Source organism: Labrus mixtus, chromosome 21 (assembly GCF_963584025.1).
Source record: "Labrus mixtus chromosome 21, fLabMix1.1, whole genome shotgun sequence".
Taxonomy (NCBI): domain Eukaryota; kingdom Metazoa; phylum Chordata; class Actinopteri; order Labriformes; family Labridae; genus Labrus; species Labrus mixtus.
In genome coordinates this window covers 7,307,411-7,329,607 of record NC_083632.1, presented here as the reverse complement: position 1 = coordinate 7,329,607, position 22,197 = coordinate 7,307,411, and the positions used below count along the sequence as shown (strand labels likewise).

Below are 22,197 nucleotides of genomic sequence, written 5' to 3'. Positions count from 1 at the left end.
TTTTTTTATTTGATCCTTTAATCTGGATTAAACAAACCTGTAATAAATGTTTATCACTCATCAGAGCTTCTCCATGTTGATCCCACATGGAAGTGGATACTGCTAAGATGCAATGCATCATTGGAGTTTAAAGGGCCCCAAACTAAGCCTCATTCCGACCAAAAGTCATGAATCGTTAAAGGTAAGTTAACTCATCTGTGAACTTTTGCAGTGCCATGGGCCAGAGAGAGTATAAAAACTCTTCAGTAGATAAATTCTATTAAAAGTTGATTGCTAAAACTTTAAGTCAGCTGTAGTACTTGGAAATCTATTTTATGTGATCGAGAGCAAAGAGACCAGACAGTAAGCCTAAAGTTATGAATAAGTGGTTGAAATAAATCACAAGATAATGTAGCTGAATTTTTTTTTTTTAGCATTTTAGCATTAAGTAATTCATAAATGGTGAACTACATACAAGTAAAGGGTTGGAGTTAAAATATCAGTCAGTTGAAATCATTAGACAAGAGTAGTGTATAGACCGTTGAGAGTTCAAAGTAAACAGTAAAGAATAGCTTTATAATGGAAAAATAGTTTAAAAACAATTATTTAGATAGTCATTGATAAAATCATTGAGGGCTTTTTTAATGGCAAAAACGTTGAAAGTGTAATTAAAAAGTAGTAAACAGTCAGAGTAGGTAGGGAAAGGACGCTGGTTTAGCCCAGCTGAAGAGCAGGCGGCACAGGTACAGAGGCTACAGCCCTCGTCCCATTGGTCACAGGTTTTTACTCCCGATCCTGATGCCATTTGATGCATGTCATCCCCCACTCCCCCTTCCCTTTCTGGACTTGTCTTCATCTGCCCTATCCAAATAAAGGCAAAAGCCCAACAACTTTTAATCTTGAAAAAAAAGAAAGACGCTAGCTTGAGAAATGGATACAAAAAAAAAAAAAACAGGTTATAATTTCCTCTTCTACTTTCCTTGTAAGGTTGGGTTCTTCCATGAACTTGAGATGTGTATTTTCAGTAGGTCATCTCAGAGATAGAGGGCAGCAAAGATCAATCAATCCCAGTGTGCCTTCTCCTACTTCACTTCACCTACTTTACCTTTGGTTTAAATTCAACCTTCAGAGTTTTTCACACACACAAAAAAAGATTTATACATTTGGTCTGAAAGTCTGTGCCAGTTTCTTTGCCTGTACAGCTTCACTTAGTAAATCTGAAAATACAGAAAACAAGTCATTTGTGATTTTTCTCTTTTGCATCCAACATATTTTATGTTTATTTACATTTGGTTGAAGTATAGCCATTAATTAAAAATATTTATTTGAAGGATTAAAAAGACATATTTGAAATGTGAAAAAAAAGAAAAGAAAAAAGTGCCTTTCAAACAAGCGGCCATTAAAACATCTCCACACAATATAAATAAAAAGGTTGTCAGCTTAATACGGACAAGATTTACACTTAAACTGATTTATAATAAACTTCACTTAACTATCGAGTTATAACTTCATGTTGAATCAGACAACAATTGTTTCTGTTAGTCTAGGTGATATTCTTTTTGTCCATTAAAATAGCTGTACATCCATATTTTACTGTACACACACCTGATTTCCATCAGTAATTCTCTATAACAGTAAAATACTCCAGAAAGTGTTTATGAGGGCTTTTTCAATGTCACTGACATCTGACTTCTATGCATCCCACTAATACATCATGATCTCCTTCGGTGCGTCCTCTGTCGGCCTCTGCTGCTCCCTCCTCTGTGTGTAGGCTGCATGGTCGTACATGTAGATCAAAGCAATGGCGACAAGGGCGAGCACAATGTAAGGGATGAGCAGGTAGAATCCTAAATCCATCTGTGCTCTCTTGATCCTTATCTCTGCTGGAATACCTTCGGCAAAGGACTGCACTAAATCAGGTGCCATGGCAGTCGCAAAGAGGTTCACCACATACAGGATGAGGACGACTACAGCGACACATGCTGCAGGAGAAAGAGGAGAACCATTAGTGCGCTATTTCCAGTCAACCGTTTATCTTTCTTCATCATAGCGCAGTGCAAAAATGTTCTGATTGAGCTGTTTACCCTACGCCTATAACTCCCAGTTACTTCATTGTTGAACACTTTTTAGTCACTTTTTGTTATAATTTCATTTAACACAAGAAAACATGACAAGTGTCATTCAGAAAAAAAATAAACCTAGACAACAGTTTCATTACAGTATCAAGAAATCTAGGAGAAGACATTCAAATGAGTAAAAATTGGTTTCTTGCATTCTCAGAGTGTGAATCTTAAATGCTTTTTTAAAAATGTTTTACTGCCGTGTTATAAGCATTAAGAACCTCACAAACAGTTAGCATTTGAAACTTCTGAGACTAAAAGAAAAGATCTGAAATTAGGAGGAACACTGAGCTTAACTTTAAGCTAAAAAGATCTCATTAACTAACGTTAGACAACAGCCAGCATTACCTGTTAACATTTAACCACTTGAATTGTAAAATTGTAAAATTGCCATTTGATGGTGTGACATAATATGAGAGGACAGGCCACATCTCTTGCTAAAGGTAATGCTAGCTAGTTTCCACTCCTATTATCTTGCTTTTCGGCAAGCTCACATCCTAGCATAGCCTAGCTTGCAAGGCAGTGTGCCGCTACAGTCAGCCTTATGCTAACAATACAGTCTAATGACTAACATTACAGTGAGCAAGGGATTTACCCATTTCCTTATGTGACACAAATGCTGTCAAATGGTAACGTTAGCTAGAAAGTTACTCACTGCTAACTTTTGCTCTTGTCAGACTGTAGTTAGCACATCCCCAAATATGTTGTCTCAACTTGAAATACAACCCCAATGTAAGTCCAGATTTTAAATGTCTTGATCAATCAGAATGGGTGGAGTGATGATGATGTTGGACTATGTCTGGAATAGCACAACTTAATAAAAACAGTTAAATATATATAAAGGCAGCACATCTCAAGCGCCAATTAAAGGAGGATGTGTTGCCTTTCATATGTTTTTTTTTTTTAACATTTTGCAACGTAGGCTCAGAACTCTACTAAACGTCCTCGTTAGTGAAACACATCCTCCCCCTCCAACTTGATAATAACAGTGTTTGAGCTTCCCACCCAGAGTGTTACTTCAGAAGGAATTGTCCATCTTGTGAATATGATGACTAATAAGGCAGACCAGTAATAATTATAAACTAAAGATACACTCATTGGTACATACCAGGATACAATTTAGTACAATGTTAAACACTTTCCAATAGACATTTGTATGACTTACCGCTGAGTGAACTGCAGGCATACATTCCTACAGGCCCCACGTAGGTCTCATAAGGGTTGCTGACACTGTTGTAGAGGGAGATGAGGATGCTGCAGGCCGAACACAGCAGACACAGAGCCAACAGGCCCAAAACCAAACCATACAGGATAACAGGGGCACCTTCTGCTTCTACCAACTTAGGAAACACTACACAGACACACACAGAAACACACATGTGCACACAGTAAAAGAAGGTTGGTTAGAAAATGTACGATTTATATAACATTACTGGACTTTATTGGGAAACATAGGTAATTTTTTACGTATTTACTCAGGGACTGTCTTTGGAACTACTTCACCATAAGAAATAGTGCCCGTAAAAAACAAATGAAAGTGTTTTCTTTGGGTTATCCAGAATAACATGGCAAGTACACTGTAAGTACAATTTACTGCTGAGTAATTTAAATAAAATCTTTCAGCTCTGTCGAGCGGAGGCAGAAATCTCAGCACGGCATAATATCTTAATGTTGGTGGAAAGAGACCTCCATAAGGTTACAAAAATTACCGTCAAAAGCATCGACTCCTCCAAACGAGGGGCAGGAGGTTCTTTCTACATTCCCTCTAAAAAGATCCAGTTTGACCACAGCACTTCCGTTAAAGACGCCACTTCCAGGCCTTGAGCACTCCAAGGTTGTTGTAGACCATTGTGCTGACATGGAAAACCCCAGCAACCCAACCGATATGGCGGTGACCAGCGCACTGGACATGAAATGCAGAATCTTCTTTGTGGAAGGCATTATCACAGTATTCCAGTTGTGCTAGTTCGATCTAAATCCCAGTGTCTCTTCTCGTCTGAAGCAGGTTCAGACCCTGTGATCCTCTAAAGAGTGGTGTCTGAGCTACCTGCCTGGGTGGAGTGCAATGTGGACTGCTGGTCGTAAATCTCTCGGTTATGGCTGTGACCTTTGGTTGGGAAGGAAAAGACAAGGCTGGTTGTCATGGCAGGGACACAGGTGTCTCCACCACATTCAATAAGATAATGACATATCTCATATAAGACTGCAGAAAATAATCATGTTTTTAGTATGTGTGGTTAGAGTTGCTTAATGTTTTCTGGTAAGAAAATTCACTGACTCAGCAGAACAAGCTGCTTAGGGACTGGGGGTTTCTTCTATGATTTAAGCTCCTGTTTTTCAATGTCTAAACACCTGACAACTTTTTAAGTAATAACATTTACATGCTTGGATTCAAAGCCCTTGATTTTGACATCGTGTGGTCATAAAATATCACGCTGATTAATTATTTACCAGTCTCTCTATAAAAAGTTACTGGAAGAGTGAGGCACGGTCATGCGTCATCAATAAAGCACTAGCGTCATGGTAGGAGTTGTTATCATTTCACTGACAAAAATGGTGACATGTTTGGTTCAAAGTTTGAACCAGGAGCTGCATTTTTACCTAAATGATTGTCTCTTTGTGTTTGTGACATTACGTACTGAGATATAACATGACATTGAACCATGACACAAAATGAAGCTACTTTAAGACCAGACAGGAAGAGTGCATTACTTTTCTTTATGGCTTTACGCCTCAAGACTTCCTGGTTTCTGGTAATTGTTGTTAAGAAGCTTTCAAGAGAATCTGTTTATGCTTTTGCTAAATGTTTCAAACAATACTCTTATCTGTCAGTGTAATTACTTTAGAAATAATGTAAAATTTCAACAACAGGCTTATATGTCTATCTCTCATACTTTACATTATTACATTACATTGTGGAAGTAGATAAAAAGTACACAATTATGTGCTGTATGGGATGGTGCATGCTCCATCTACAAACATGTTTTGGTTTAAAGTGAGCTCTTGAATCCACTTGTTCATTTTTTATTATTATCATTATTTTATTTTGTTTTTTCATGTTTTTTGTTTCGTTTTTGTTTATTATTTTAAATCAGTTTGTATTGTGATTGTTTATTTTTTTTCTTCTGTACAGCACAATGAGTTTACGTTTGTATGAAATGTGCTTTACAAATAAAATTGAATTGAATAGTTAATGATCAAGAAATGCAAAAGATTTTTAAGGAAAAAACATGAAATAAAAAATTCTAATTACATAAAAAATATTGTAACAAATAAAAAAAAGTCCACAAAAATGTTTCAGTATTTCTTCGATAACAAGTTGTCAAAAAAGTATTTAAAAAAAAAAAAAAGTATGAAATCAAAAGGGAACCACTTTGCTAAAAAGATTAGCCTTCCACTTGTGTTTTGGAAATGTTGTAAACGCCCATCCTCTGCCTTCATTGTGTTCCCGTGAGACTCCGTTAGACCCGGTGAGGTTCAGGTCCTCTGGTTTCTGTAACACCGCTTGTGGCCGCAGCGTGTCTCCCTCTCTTCGCCGAACAGGGACCGGATCCGTGTGCTCGCTGACAGCCAGCTCTGTTATGTTGGAGTAAACACAAACTCCTCCTTCCCCGGTGACAGGCGGCAACACTGAAGCATCGCCTCGCCTTTTCCAACACACTCTGCGCTCTGGACTTAATGTCGAAGACATCCAGGTGAGTCATATGATTGCTTTTATGTCATCGTCTTGTCTTTTGCGTCCCGACTCGTGTTGTGGCGCGTGGAAAACGTCAAATGTTCTGTCATTTTTCAGTCACATACTACAGCGTTACCTGTCCGTTACGCACAGCAACGTACCGTAGATTATTTGTGTGTGTGTGTGTGTGTGTGTGTGTGTTTGGAGGGGTGGGGGCTGGACCGAGTATATCAGGTGCAGGTACAGTTTGGACATGGCAAGTCACACAAACCATCGTTTTAACTAATGTTTTTTTTTTTTTTTACCGTGTGTTTTGAATAATCTGGAAGCTCTCCGTTTGACAACCTGCAGCGACACATTCAGCCGGTGCGTCAATATGGGTTAATGGAACAAGCGCTTGGAGTTTCTGTCCTCATCTCAACCTTTTGGTTTTTATTTTCCCTCCTTCATCTGTTTCTGTTTGTCGTTTGGATTCAAAAACATTGAAGCTCACTTTTCAGATAGCTCGACTGTGCGGGCTGCAGTTGAGCCAGTTTATCGTTCAGGAGAAAACAGGCTATGCTGGTATCTTGGACAAATATGCTCAGACTTGTCAGAGGACTATTCCCTTTTTCGTAGTTTTCCTCAGATTTGGACTCTCCTTTAATATTCTATTGCTCGCTTAAATGTTGACTGCATACATTTTTAATTAAGTGGTGGTTTGTAATGTCATCATTATTGGACACAACATTCATTCCCAAAGGAGAGGTCTGGTCCCTGGGAGGTCAGAGGGTCAGAACCAGCAACAGATCAGCATCCATGCAGCAGATTGTCTATGGCAGGGTGCCGGGTAGTGGGAAGGAGAGATCAACAGATGTTTAATGAACCAAGACACCATAGAGACTGTGCTACACTGACCATTAACAAGAGAGCAGACTTTGACATCCTTTTACGAATGAATCACTTTAATTAAGGCACCATTGTGAAAAATGAAATTCTGTCATAGAGAAAATAATTTGCTTAACTTTTGTCACATAAGTCTACCCGACTGATATGGTATTCCTTAGACTGATTTCAATAGCAATATGGTGGCTGATATAAAGATTTTTTGGCAATTTGATGTTATTGGACATGACAGCTGACAAGAAAAGGAATATGGGCAGAGAAGAGAGAGCCTGAAGTTGAACCTGCGTCCATTGCGTTGAGGACTATAGCCTCTTTATATGTATGTGGGTTTCCTGCTCTACCAACTGATACTGACCGGCGCCTCTTTTAGAGAGCTTTTGAGATCTTGTCTGTGTAGACTGCATCAGTCCCACTCAGAAAACACATACCTTAATATAACAGAACGTTCTCCGTCATTCATTCTATGGGAGTAGTTTTCACACTTGCTCAAATCTCCTGAAACTAAATGACGCTTTCAGGATGAGCTGCATGTGTGAATTTCTCCAAAGTTTTTTCCTGCCAGCATCCTCAGATTGTTTTTTTCCGCATCAAGTCCGAGTGAGCTGATGTGTGTGCTGTTGCCGTGTATAAAATCCTTACATATCAACATTGGAAACAGCCGGCTAACATAATTCATGTTAGAAAGATGCTGCTCAATTCCTATGAAACAACTCACTTTTGTAGAGTGAATGACGGAGCAAGGCAGACTGATGCTACCTCAAGGATCCACAGATGTGGTACAAAAATCATTTTGAATTTAGCTATTGTAACTTCTCACACTCTTAAAAAAAGCTCTTAGTATATCATTGAAATCTGAAAACCACACAGAGCTTTTATTCTACTGAAACAGATACCAAACTTTGGCTCAAACCAAAGACCTACTTTGAAGAAACAGTGGCCGGATTATTGTCAACTTTCAGTTTGGTTTTCATGTAGCACCCTCATGATGTATTATCCCTCACCTTGATTTTGTCTTTACTTTCTCTTTCGTCTCAGTACGAGGCCGGTCTGTAATATTCCGGTGTGAACTCCACTCCCAATTATACAGTTTGGACCTTGGGAAGAATGGGGATAGCTGTGGCAGAAGCTAATGAGAACGCAGTGAAACAAACACATAGTCTTTGCTCGCCGAGACAAATGAGAATGTGTTCGGATTCAGGAAGAAATCACATTTGACTGCTGAGTGCTGGAGGCAGATTGATTTGACTTTCATCACATTAGAGTTTCTGCTTGTATTTGAGAGTTTAATCTCCGCCTGGATATAAATGAGGAGAATAACAGCTGTGTATCCAATCCAAGCAATGATGTATTTCACGGCTGGGACTAATTTATCAAAGACATAAGAGGTTGTTTGTTCTTGTGTCTTTTAATCAAACAGTGCAAATACTCAACATGCTTTTAATTGCTGTAGATATTTCAAACCTTCCTGTTTGACACACTACCAAAGATGGTGTTTGTACTCTTGTTTTCCTCTGCTATAGTCAGAAATGTAAAATGGCGTATTGGAAAGCTCGGTGAATGTTATTTGAGCGTGGGTGTGCAGGGTGAAACAAACAGATGTGGTGATTAATGAAATGCACAGTGAGGTAGAGAGGGAGGCGCTGTGCATACCTGAAGTTTCTCACAGCTCGCTGGGTTCAAACCCTCAAAAAACACCCACCTGGAGCTGATCCCAGCAGCTCGCCCACCGTCTTTCATTCTGCCACCTCTCTTAATCTTGGAAATTCTCGGATTCTTACGTCGGGACAACATGCTGGGCTGCGCTCTACAACACCCTGCTTGAAGGTATGCTTCTTTCCTAGAATAGGAGGAGAAGGAACTAATTGGTAGAGAATCAAGACAACTATGGATGAGTCTCGTTTGACCCAGGACTTTCCTGATATATGCTGGCAGAAATAGCCCGCTTTCGAAAGAACAGCTCATGAATTAGGCACAGGAATTGTCATGGCAAGATCTTCGTTTTTGTCATTTTTCTGCTTGCCTTAGTGGAAGCCTGCTATGGCGCATTAAGCTGCAGCATGTTGCAACCGTAGGCTTGTTTGTGCTTGCAGCTAGGGCTACAGAATGCAAACCCCGCAGCCTGCCTTTGTATTTTGGCATCATGCTTAAATGATTTAGTAATGATAACGTGTGTTATTAGCCATGCAGAGTGAGGAGGAGATAATAATTTAACCCTCACCTTGCAGTGAATGAAGTCAATGAAGAAATTGAATTAAAAACACACAAAGTCATGACACGAGTAATGAGAGGGGGGTCGTTTGGTGAAAAGTAACAGCTTGAATTGTCGCTGACAGTGTTTTTAAACAGAAAAAAAGTGAGAACTAAGATCGAAAGCAGGTCCAAAAGCACAACAATAACAGAAAATCCAAGAAAAGCAGAAACGGAGCATGTTAGAAGTGTTTTGCTTCCTGCTTGGAGAACTGCTTGGTTGGAAATCTGGAAAGCCCCATAGCCTCATAGTGAGGTGGGACCTCAGTGACACAGAGAGGGGTGCGTCTCCATCAGAAGAGGCCTTAATAAAACACATGGCCACTGCAGGGACAGTCTACAGCTGTGCAAACTGCTACCTGCAACCCTCCCCCTCATGCATCCACACACAAACACACACTCGCACACACTCGCCATCTCATCTGCGTTACATCCGCAGATTCTGCTGGAGAAGGCAACTAAGGCTTTACTGTGGATTGTGATAGATATGTGTACAAACTCCAGCTGTCCAAGATTTGTCTTTGTTTACTATCAGCTGCGTTTAAGGCTTAGCTGGGCCACTGCAGTATTGAAACAGCTGGATCGAGATCAAGGTTCTCCCTTTATAGATGCGTCAGTGCTCACCCACCATCTGTTCAAAGAAGCACTGGAAGTTGCTCCTCTGAGATAAAAAGTGAGCTCGAGCACAAGAGACACCAGAGAGGGATAACTTTTCCGAGGAGATCAAAAGAATCAATCTGTCATTCCTAAATAGTGCTTCAACCGGTTAGAAACTTAGCTTGGACAGCACTTCTCTGTTCTTATATGCGTTCTTTTGACTAAGGGGTCATATGGGGTCAAAAAGGCAACAATTGATCACTCTAGGTTAACTGTGAGAACTGCAAGTTCGGACTGATGCTTAATCCAAATAATACATTTCAGGCAGAGGCACCCCGCAGTTTTTAATTACTGAAGGTAGATTTATGAGTAGAGTCACCAGTATATTTGGCTGATATTGTCTGATCACAAAAAGGTCAATTACAGAAAATAAAATGCAGAAAACAATGCATTAGGGGGATTTGGAAACAGTTTCATCATTAAGTTTTTTTTTTTTTCCAACAGAAAGCCATCAAAGCCATTGTTGACAATACCTTCAGCACTGTCCGCAGACATGTAATGAGCATAGAGGCTCAGCAGAAGTGGTCAGCTCTAGAATTGGTTGACAACTCCGAGAAAAGTCCATTATTCTTTAATTTATTTGTTTTAGAAACATGTCCACTAAGTATTTTTCCAAGTCAATTTGCTGCAAAATTGGTGTCCAGTGCATTCAGAAAAACTCTATTTTTGCTCCAGCTGATAGATGTACTACTCTACCTGGTTTATGTATTACCCAAAATCCCTTTGGTCTGCTTATTTTACTTCTACTAAAAACCCAGTTTTTGTACACAGCCCTGCCCATTTTAAATGGGAAAACAAACAAGTAGCCCAAACCAACCTTACAATATACTGTAATTTCAGCCTAACAGCAACAGGTAGAGTCTGTGCACTGTACTCCAGCTCATGCCATCATTCTGTCTTCCACATGAGGAACGGAGCTACAGTATATCATGTAAGCAATAAAGAATAATTTGACCTAATGATGCTCACTTACTCTAAGACAGCACAGATGCAATATTGCCTGTTAAGAGTTTCTCTAGTAATGCATGTCCATGAATATGAGGGTATCTGAATTCCCATTGAAGCAAGGAGGGATGTTCATTTGTACGGTAGTTGGGTTCATCTATCAGCATATTTTTTTCTAGAATCGCACCTTTTAAAAATTGTGATGTCAACTGTAGCAACATAAATATTTCGTTGTCCAAATTATCATCATCTTAGACTTTTCTTGGGACCTCTTGGGGGCTCCTAAACCCAGGTTGGGATCCACAAAGCTAAGCCTTTCTGGTTTGAATAAGAGTCTCTTGTGCATGTACTGCATGATGTCACTCCAAAAAAGCTGCCCAGTAGTCAGTCATATGGGTGTATTCCCCCCTTCAGGCAACACATAGTTTCTCTATTGTATTTGTGTCAGTCGCTACATGAGCACATTACAAAGTGCACCACAAAGCTCTTAAAAGACACATTACAAGAGATTGAGCGGTGACCTTGGCAGTTGTTTTATGGGTCTCCAAAGAGAAACGCATTGTTTAAAACCTCTGTGATCTCTGTGTTTTTGTCTGCCTTTAAGCTTGTACTGCGGATAGAGTGACAGAAAGGCAACAGGCTGGCTCACAAACTCCCCTACTGAACATTATCTGCTTAAGAGGGCACATAGTGACAGATGTGATTTTAAGTAAGAACTCATATGACTTTTGAAAAACTTTTAGGGCAATAAATGGCAACCTAATTGGTTGACCTGCTCAGGGACAGCAGGGTGGAGCCCAGAAGAGATTAACTCCCCGTGCTATGTGGCCTGATTCTAACTGAAGTGAAAGCAAACATCTCCAGCTCTCGCATTAAACATGTTTCAATCCACCTCATTTTATCTGAATGAATGACTAGCAAAAGTAAATATTAAGGTTTCTGTGGAAAGCAAAGGTAGATCCACAGGCTTGTTCGTATCGCCCTGACAGCCACGGGGAAAAACAGAGTGATGCCATTGTGGATTTCCTTTGGGCTGTTTGTGTGATCTTTGTGTGAATCTGTTACACAGTCATCTTACATGAGACGTCACACCCACACATTCCCAGAGAGTTTATGATAATGTCAGATGTCTCTGGAGTTGAAAGATGATGCAAATAGTGTGAAACTATTAAGCCTGCTACTTAACATGTGTTCATGGAATAACGGATGTCTCCTTATCGTCTTCTACAGCATTTTTATTTTATTTTTCAGGACCAATCTTTGTCAGCTGAATCAGATTTGGCTGCTATAAATGAAGCGGCTATTTGTTTCTCTTTTTTTTTATATCAGTTCTGTGCAAAACCAACCAAACCAACCTCTCAACAAGTGTCACGTGCATGTTTATCAAAGATTTCCATTAGTGCCAACTGTCAGCAGGACATTACAACATTTCCAGCTTAATACTTAATAGTGTTTATTGACTCATTTATTACATTTGACCAGTTCTATAATTGAAGTCTTTGAGCAAGCTAATGTTAGCAACAACTCTGCTCATAGTTCCTGAGGTCTGGAACAAAGGAGCAATGGAGAAACAGAATTATGAAGAGTCCCTACTTTATTGGTTGATTCAATTTACCCATCTGTTCTGCTCCAACAACAAAAAAAATTAAATATTGAATACTCACGTGTATCTCTACCTAAAGACAAGCGTAGCGTGTCCAAGCTAGCTAGCAGCAGCAGCTAGCTTTTGTCAAAGAAACAGCTTTTTAATGTCACCCTGCTTTTTCCAGTTGTTTTTAAAAGTTTTAAATACTGGGTCTGATTAATTTGGAGTGAAGGAGACCTCTGTGGATAATTCAGCTAACGGTAAAACCATGTGAAAGATAGTTACTGAGGAGAAATTTTGAGACTTTGTATTTAAAGTGAACATGTCATGCTGTAGCTTCTGCATTGCTTGGTGTACAAAAACCACAGCGTAATAAAAGCCACTGACATTTGACTGAAAAACATGAACTGACAAAGAATTGCTGTTAAAACATTTCCAGCTGACTTTACCAGTGGACCAGATCATGTTGTAACAAGCACCTCATAACAAGCTAACAGCACTGTAGCCTTTTTAGCGTTAGCTTATGGGCTATCGGTGAAAAACTTTGTGACCAATGAAAACTTAAGGGTGGTTAAGAGACTCAATTTGAAAGTGTAAATTCTGCCATGCTGTTCCTTCTACAGTACATTGCTTTTCTAACAACGACAACATTTTAAAACAAAAGTGCAAAGTTACGTCTGAAAAATTGCAGTTAAAGCCAGCCTGTGTCTTTATGTTTGTTTGATACAAATAATACATTTTAGGGAATAACCCTCATTAATTACTCCTTAATTTGATTTCTTTTCTTGCTTGAGTACAAAAAAGTTAAGTGTTTTTTAATTGATTCCCGAGCAGCAGGTATGAGAGTGTCTCACATGGTAATGGTGCATATAGAAACAGTGATTTTTTTCCCCCCTCATTTCTGCAGCACCATAAACTCTTAAGGCTGGCTGGGAGACGCATCAAGGTCTCAGCCAGTCTTGTGACTTATGTTTTCAGCCTTTGCATGTGTCAGTTTTTTTTTTTTTTTCTGTGCCATGTATCCGCACATGCAATAATTTTTCCATTGCACCTCATGAAATGTCACCATGATCGGCTGCAGCCAAGACTGCTGTATTCACTGGAACGTTTGTGTTGGATCATATCTTTTTAACGGTCTTGCTTCATATACAGTTGCGTAATAACGTGTTTTGTTGGATAGGTGACAGCCTTTCAGATACAGATGATCACATATGATATGAGAGTCTGGGTGTGACGTGTTGAGAGCGTAAGTGAAAGAGGAAATAATGGCTTGGCTGTGTCACTACAAAGGTTGTTGACATGTAGGAGTACAGTGCTTTATGAATAATGGATGCAGACTAAAGCAGCCCATTTCCTATTCATTCTTCCAAGGCTGCTGCCACACAGGGAGTTGTGTGTGATCATCATGTCAGCGCGTCAATATTTTCCCTGTGCTTACTGTAATACGATGCGGTTTGAAGGCACTGTAGTGACTCCAATAAACATTTTTACACAAGGCGTCATTCAGAAGTACTGCTTATTGGATTTGATCGTTTTATCACATAAAAAACAGAACAACCAGTTAAACACAGCAGCTCTTGTAGACTCACTACAGAGAGTAAGGAGAACATTTTTCTTCAGTTCTGTTCCTCTGAAGTTTTATTCCTGTTGTAGTTGTAATAATTAAAAGTGCTACAAAGGGTTACAAAGGGTTAATTCAATATCTGTGTTGTCACTTTTTTTGTGTTGAGCTTAAAAGGAAATGGCGAGCCAGCTCAGATCTCTTCATCAAAAGTCTTTTTTACGTCTGACTTTATGTGAAGCTTTGTAGAGTTCAGGCCCTTGTGTGACTGTGATGGCTGTGTCTAAATGAGCGCAGTTAAGCTGCTGCATTGAGCCCACGGTCGGAGGTTAGCAGACATGATGCCCTGCATGCTGATGTGCATGTAAGGCCCTGGCAAAGAGCATAAAGTGATAATGTATGGAATGATAATTACAGCTGACCTGCATGATATAAAAGAGCAAGGTTAAAGGTACTCTGGAGCATGCAGTGTGTGGGGGGCCCGATGAGGGGAGGGACCTTGATCATGCTTTATTGTATTGGATTCCTGTCAGTGCTTGAGGGTGTTTTTTCATCTGATGATTTAGTGAAAGAACTGAACAACTATCTGTAAAAAAGGACAGGATATAGTTAGTAACGTAAAGACAACCTCACTCAGAGATTGAAGGATAAGCAGAAACATCACAACCTGCATAAGTGTTTGTCAAAAGTCATGCAAGCTTTTCAGTTTTAAACACACAGTAGTCAGCCAACAGGTATCCATCTCCATATCTTGGTATCCATTGGCTACATTCTGACCATGATAAAGCCTTTGATAGAAACAGACAACTGTATGGTGCTTCTGATGTAGCCAGCGGTAATTCAGAGAAGCAAAGTAAAACATCTTGAGGCCAAGACAAGAGAGATGAGGTCTACAACCAGACTCTGAGCTGTAATTATATGCAAATGTCTGTTTATAGAACATTATATCAAGCTGGAAAAGTTTCTATTTGGCTTTCAGGTTAACTTAAGGGGTATCTATCCAGCGCTCTGATTATGCACAGTAGTGTATCTCCTGACCCCTCCAAGCCTAAATTACTTTTTAAACTGCTTTATCAGCTAAGGGCAGTTTTACAAAATAAAACCTCCATGGGTCCAACATTCATAATGAAAGAGTAAGAATTTACCTGGTTTGCAGTTTGAGGTATCTGGAAGCAGTTTCAGAGACATCTCTTGCATAATTGGGGTCTATAGGGAACATTTTCTTGAGCCACATGGGATTGTTTTGCGTCAAGAGACTACGGGGCAAAATTCGAAGGATGGTTGTGCATTGCAGAAAGGTTTTAAAATTACATTCATGAAGCCTTACAGGGCAGCTCGCAAGAATGCAGACTCTAAGGGTCCTGTTTGATTGTTTAAGTGCAATGGGGAACAAAAAGATTAAACCTTGCCTCCACAGACTTTGTGGTACTACTATTTTGGTTCATACATGTACCTCAGTTAAAAGTGTTAACACATTAGTTGAAGGTAAATACTGACCAATAAGGTGGGGTTGTTAGTTTCCTATGAAACAGTTATGTAACTGGTCTTATCTCTCTGATTTGGACACAAATAGTCACGTCAGTAGTGAATGAAATAAGGAAAATTGTTGTCATATTGTTGCTGGTTTGTTACATAAAAGCACAACGTGAAAAAACATCATTACTTATCAAACGCGAGGAGCAGATTAGTTCTTTTAACATTTAAATATTCCAGCGAAGATAGCTACAAGACGATGTTTTGGTATGTGGATGTGTACTCTGAATTCACAAATATCACGTTTACCCTTGAGGGATTTTCGAATAGGCTGCCAGTGTTTATTTATTAATTCATGTTGTAGGGTGGTGATTTTTAAGCCTGCTGTTATGACATCGTTTGATTAATGGGGCACTCCATTCTGATAATACTGATCAAAGATACTGTTCCAGATGTCAGGGCACTAATAAAAACCTCATATCTCATTGTTGAATAGTCCTTATATTAATATAATGCACTTCAAACTATGGCAGCGTGTGCTGTTCCTGTACAAAAAGACATGTCTGTGATGTATTTTCTGATTGATGTATTTTCCTAACAGAAAATACATCACCGAGTCATCAATAAGGGTTATGAGTTGAATGACAGTAGACGTTGTCCTCCTTGTCCGCAGGGAGGTTTAGATTGAATCATCTATGTAAGATAATACATGCAACCACACATGTTGACTTTGCCATACTAACCTTCAGCTATGGATAGCTAACCTATAAATGCTATGCAACGGTAAGGTTAAAAACTCAGTCGGATTGCACTGGTTACAGGTCCACATTCATGCTTTCTTTGTTATCATTTTGGAGCATTACTTCTGAACAAAACGAAACTGCTTTATGTCTCTAATCCATGCAACATTTGGTTGCGCAATATGTTGTCCCACTGGGAAAGCAAACTGTTGAGGATAACACTCTTCCAAACACTGCCAAACCCTTTTTCAGTGCTCAGCCAGAAACAATGCCAGATTCATTTTCATTCACTTACAATGATGGCATATTTGTTTTTCATAATTACAGTCTGCTTTGATGGCAGCAGAGATTCAAACACTAGGAGCTATTTCTTGTTTTTTTTTAATCAAAGATGGAAAGAAAGAACGCCATGCATGCAGGTTGCACTATTTCCATTTTACTGCTAAAAGTAAAACTCTTAATTGAGTGATGATATAAATATATGCAAAATATCAATAATGCAAAGAATCCATGTGAAACTGGTGCTTCATGTTAGCATTCGTCATTCCCAGGCAATGCATAATCAGCAGCTTATTTGCATTTTAAGCAAATGACCTCCTTAACTGTCTTTTGTGGAATGTTTTTTTTTGCAAGTGTACATAATCAACTAAAATGATGGAGGTAGGCATCTTGGTGCAGCTAAAAAAACAACAACAAACAATTTTCCTGGTGGCAAAGTTTTAGGAAATCAGTTAAAACTGGTTCTGCAGCTTACAATTTGAGGTCGATATTTTTATTGCTGTTTTGTTTATAAAAAGACAGGAAAGCCCATCAAAGTTTCCAAGGGTTTAAAGAGGCAACACTAGATATATGGGTTTTTTTAACCGCTTGCTAAAAACCCAAAGATATTTAGTTTTCATTCATACAAAACAGAGGGAAGCAAGTCATAAATGGAAGAAGCTTAAACAATCAAATATTTGAACATATTTGCTTGAAACATTTATTCATTTTAAAGAAATATAGTTATATTGTTTGACCTAACAGGTATTTGAATACTCATTTATGTCCCTGGTTTTAATACTTGTGGAATTTAAGTGTGTAAAAAATGAAAAAGAAAAAACAAAATGAATGGTGTTTTATGACCATCCATCCATCCATTATCTGTATCGCTTTTCCCATTCGGGTTTCCCGGAGCTGGAGTCTATCCCAGCTGTCGTTGGGCGAGAGGTGGGGTACACCCTGGACAGGTTGCCAGTCCCAGTCAATCACAGGGCTGACATGTAGAGACAGACAACCAGCCACACTCACATTCACACCAACAGGCAATTTAGAGTCACCAATTAACCTAACGAGCAAGTCTCTGGACTGTGGGAGAAAGAGGCTCCTATCCAACGGGGATTAAAACCGGAAACCTTCTTCTTTTGAGGCAACAGCACAAACCACTGCACCACGGTCGTGTTTTATGACCATATGATGTCAAATTATTGGTTTGGTTAAAAATGTTACGGAGCTTGGTGTTCTGCCAAAAATCTGTTGACTTGATGCAAAAAATGGATGTAAGACAAACAAAATCCCACTTGAATAAGTTTAACATCATTAAACGGTTTAATCCAGCTCTATATCTTCAGGCTTTGATATTAATGAAGTGGACATGATTTACTCGAGAGCTGTTGCTATCCTCTTTCGTTAATACAGCACAAGTCTTGGAGACATACTGTAGTGCTAGCTACATATGGTGATGATAATTGAGCAACATGTGCTGACAGCCTGGTTCCTCTTGTATCCGCCCACACGTCCTACTCAAACAGAGAGACAGTAGTGTGTTGGCCAAGAGGACCAGCATTCATAAGCAGATATGGATTATTATTGTCTCTGCTATTTGTTGAAAAACCAAGACATGGACGCAGATGAATTACAGAAACCACAATAATGATGCGTCTCAGGGCTGAGTATCACACAGTGCATCTCTTTGTAGGCAGGACCAAGTCTGTAGGTGGCTCTTTTCACAAACGTCTACTTTACTGCTGGTGAGCCACACATGTTCTGAATCCCCCTGTTTCTACTCTCTCTGCATCTGGAGCTTAAACAGAAGAATAAATATACATTACAGGATATGTATTTTTAATGCTGAGAGTCTGCGTCCCCCCGTGGGGCGCCTCTCCGCCTTGTGCACAATGACTAATTTGTTATCCTGCATAGAAATTACACAGGCTCTTTAGAAAACAACCAAACAGGAAGGCCTCATTTGTGCATACATGTTTTTATTTAGAGATGTACTTCTACCTGCCTTGCTGCTCTTGCTCTTGTGGTTCAAAGACGATAGTCAAACATATGCTTCAACCTGTTACCTGTTATGTAGTTTTCATCCCCTCTATGCAATTCCACATTTCATGTTACAACCTGGAATTGAACTGGGCTTTTGAATTTGGGCTTTTTTCCCATTTGATAAACTAAAATAGTCCATATTCCTTAGTTAATGGTTTCACACTACAGCATTCAAAGCATTTTATTTATTTTTGTTTGGACATCATTTTTAGAATCTCCTTCCACTTCAGATTTATGGACCATTTTGTGTTGGTACATTACATTCAACCCCAAGAAAACCCATTTTCAAGAAGGTGAACCGTGACATCATATTGTTAAGATTAAGATTTACTTTATTGATCCTGTTTTTACACTCTGTAAGCCACATAGGCTGAAATATACACACATGCACCAACAGGATCCTATGGACATGCACTAATGGAGAGATGTCAGAGTGACGGAGCCGCCCCCGGCAGGCGCTCCTGAGCTGGTGGTGGGTAGGGGGTTTGGTGCCTTGCTCAGGGGCACCTCGGCAGTGCTCAGGAAGCAATCTGGCACCTCTCCAGCTACCAGACCAACCTCCATATTTGGTCCGCACCGGGACCCAACCCAAGTCCCTACAGACTGAGCTACTGCTGCCCCCATATTGTTAGGTTCAATGGCTTTGAATACATATATTCATTGATTGCATGTGATGCACAGACACATTTCCCCAGAGTTGTTTGTTGGGGTTTGCACATATGGAGCTTGCCTGTAACTAGTCCCACATTTCCTTGTTTACCTTTTTTTTTTTTTACAAGTGCAATCTCTCTGGCCTTAACATATTTTCATCTTTTATCTGAACTTGTGGGGAGCCAAGTGTGACACATGGCTGACATTAGAGGCTGAAAAATGCCCCCTCTGTTTGCTCAAGTGAGGGGCTGCAAAACGGCGGACCGGAAAAGGGATCTGATCATCAGATCTGTTTTCCCTGGAGAGGGAAAACGCCTCGCTCTCTGAACACACAGAGACACTCCCTCATCTGCACTCTTTTATGACCGGCTGGGATGAACTACTGTAAGATGAGGAGCCACACAGAAGAGGCTACAGCTGCATGCTGGGATATGCCTCCAAACATGGAACTCTTTTGTAATTATGTGGTGTTTCTTGTCATGTATTGTTTGATGTGAGGCATGAATGTTGAGTCTGTTGTAGGCAGCATTTAAAAACCAATCTACTTTGTGATCACAGAGTTGAGCCATCAGTGATGCGTCGCATTCCCCACACGGCTTTACTAATAAGCATGAACTTTGCATCATTGGCAATGAAAACCTTTCCTTAATAGGCAGAAACCCTGAGCAGGACTGAAGTTATTTGGAGAAAGTCATCTGCTGGATTGGAATAGGCCAAGAAAATTTGAGTTTTTTAAGGAACTATATTGGGACAAACAGGTCAAGAAGACTGACAGGGAGATGTGCAGACAGAAACAAATACAACAACAGAAAACACAGACTTATAGTCGGAAATAATAACTGCAAAAGGAAGTAAATAAACGGCTCTCCATGACATCCAGCAGCTTGGCCGCAGCAGGGGACTAGTTAGCCGCTCAGTTAGCCAGAGAGACGCCGTCAGACTCAAGGCAAAAACTCATTAGTGTGGACTAGTTGGAGTCCATTTTCATCCGTTCAGCTTGAGCTACTCGCTGTTTTCTCATGTGTGCCAACAGAAGGTCCTTCAGCTATGTGCACTTTAGTCCTAAAAACAGCCCGAGCTCCTGCAGCTCTGCTTGATTGTTTTCATTAGTCTGCCGGCGGTGGCTTTGCGTTAGCCGCCACGGTGGCTGTCGTTCTCCATCAGCTCCATTTAAAAAAAAATAAATAAATAAAGGAAGGTGAAGCAGAGGGTTTTGTTTTTCATAGCCTCCCCACCCATGTTGTTACTATCATATCAATGTGGAGCCTGATCTAAAACCTACACGCTCCAGGCCATGCGTTTCACTCTACATTCCTGTGCCTGTAATGGGTTATCGTCAGAAAAATGTAAAAAAAAGGTCGGGGGGGGGGGGGGGGGGGGGGGGGGGGGGGGGGGGTTGGGTGGAATAAGGAAGGAGAGAAAATAAGGGGGCTGGGTGAATGTTACACTTCAAACTACAACCACAACTGGGGAAGATGAAACAAAGGCAGCTCTGGGTTCTCGTGCCAAAAGAGAACCAACCCCCCCAACCCCAATGATGAAGAGGAATTTTTAACACGTCTTTTATTTGCATTGCATGTGTTCAATTAGGTTTCTTTAGCTCTGGGCTGATGGAGGCAGGGATCTCCTCTCTCAAAGTACACAGCTATTGGCAGAGATGACGTGTGGGCCAGCATGGTTTTATTTGTGTTTATGTCCAATTTGTTTGGGGTGTATTTATTGGGGAGTGATATTCACAGTAGAGGGTAAACAATAGCTGGAGTAACTGATTGAGAATACTATTTTTTATCATCAGTCAATCATTATGAAGTTATATTTCATTCATAAATCAAAACATTTGCTCCCACTTGCAAAATGCTGTGGGGCATCAAAGCACCTGCATTGTCTCTTTTAGTCACAAAGCATCGGTACAATATCTCTTTGGCTCTTGTTTTTCTCTTTTACATTTGTATCTGCAGACTTTATGACACAACAGAGATACAATAGCCTATTAAGCAAGGCATTCAAGACTTTGTTCTGGAACAGTAGTCAGGCTGATTAGCAGGAGCGCACTCAACACTTTGGACCTATGGAGGCCCAGCAGATTTGAAATGGTTTTCTGTCAACACGCTGCGGTGTATAATGCTCTGAGAACAAGTGACTCTCCTGTTTTGAGTTTTAATAACCGTCTCACCGTGTCCGTTCACAAAAATACATTTTGGAATGTGAGAATATGAATAAATAGGCTTATTAGAAATATCTCAAGTCTGAACATTTTTTAGATTTAATTGCAAATGAAGTTCATAGCTTTTCGTTCTCCTCGAAGCACTTTTCTTTTGCAATGTCATTGCCAATTGAAATGAGACGCTCTCTAGTAAAGTAAGCTAATGGTAGCTCAGTGAGAGGTTTAGAAAGTATTGAGACATACAACAGTCATTTGGCAACTGTTAATTCGAGGCAAGGCAAGACAGTATTTATTTAACATGCTAAAAGACTGCGTTGTTGTAGCTGGATATTCGAGCTAACGCTAGCAAGTGCGTTGTTTGAAGGTTATCTATGGATACATTTTGAATATTCTTAAAGCTCCTGTGGAGAGTTTTTTCTCTGGCAAAGTTTCATGGGTGATACATTTTAAAGATAAAAGGAAGCAGTAGGAGGGGAAATGAGATGAAGCACTTTGTCCACAGGGGGAGCCAAAATCAACTAAAATCAAAATTTCCACACTGGAGCTTTAATAATGTATGTTTGTTTAAAAAGATGTCTAAAAACGCTACCTCCAATCACCTTTGACATGTTTTAATGTTTTTAATTATCTGACTTATGAATCTGTTGGCTTCATAGTATACATGATATGAAACGACCAAAAGAGTGAGGCTAAAAAGATACATCTCCTGAGCAAAAGGTCACCATCATCCTCCCTTTGTGGTTCATGAAGAAGACAGGGAAATAAAAAAATGTCGGGTTAAGAATGCTATTGTAAAGCTAACCTTTTATTTTTAGCTTATTTATAATACAATTAGACCATCATTTTTCTCTTAAAAAAATTCAGTTTTGCTGCTTTAGATGCATTAGACACAGGTTAAATATATGAACTAGGCCAATATTTCATGTGGCAAGAGACAAGAGTTGGACTAGCTGTGATTGGCTGAGAAGGACTTTGTTGAAGGAGAGATTTTTTTTACCTCAGAGATACCAGGGTGTGCTTGTTCATGTGCTCAGAGCTTCATCTCTCATCACTGTTGTCACAATGACAAATGTATGCTGTGTATTAATACATTTATGTGGGATTTTACTAATCCACTGTGTGGTGGCTGCATTGAGAAGTTTCCCTCCTTTGATGGGGTTATGGCAGCGTGTCAGAGAAAAGCTGGAGTGAATTCCAACAGCCTCCCTCA

At 39.8% G+C, this 22,197-nt stretch overlaps 2 protein-coding genes across 4 annotated transcripts in view; one reads left to right on the top strand and one right to left on the bottom strand.

Moving 5' to 3' along the window:
• Positions 1 to 1,133: 1,133 nt before the first annotated feature.
• On the bottom strand, positions 1,134 to 4,174 carry LOC132955255 (clarin-3). Its single transcript, XM_061028025.1, has 3 exons — positions 3,809 to 4,174; positions 3,265 to 3,450; positions 1,134 to 1,961 (listed from the first exon to the last, which is right to left on the bottom strand). Exons 1-3 carry the CDS (start codon positions 4,038 to 4,040, stop codon positions 1,684 to 1,686), a joined length of 696 nt encoding a protein of 231 aa, XP_060884008.1. The 5' UTR covers positions 4,041 to 4,174; the 3' UTR covers positions 1,134 to 1,683.
• A 1,475-nt stretch (positions 4,175 to 5,649) lies between these two features.
• ptprea (protein tyrosine phosphatase receptor type Ea) overlaps positions 5,650 to 22,197 on the top strand; it is a 61,251-nt gene continuing 44,703 nt past the window's right edge. For 2 of the 3 annotated variants that reach the window (XM_061027432.1, XM_061027431.1), the window contains exon 1: positions 5,650 to 5,794. The gene's annotated coding sequence lies outside the window, so the exon portion shown is untranslated. The remainder of the gene's footprint in view (positions 5,795 to 22,197) is intronic. The other variant, XM_061027433.1, reaches the window with a different exon arrangement.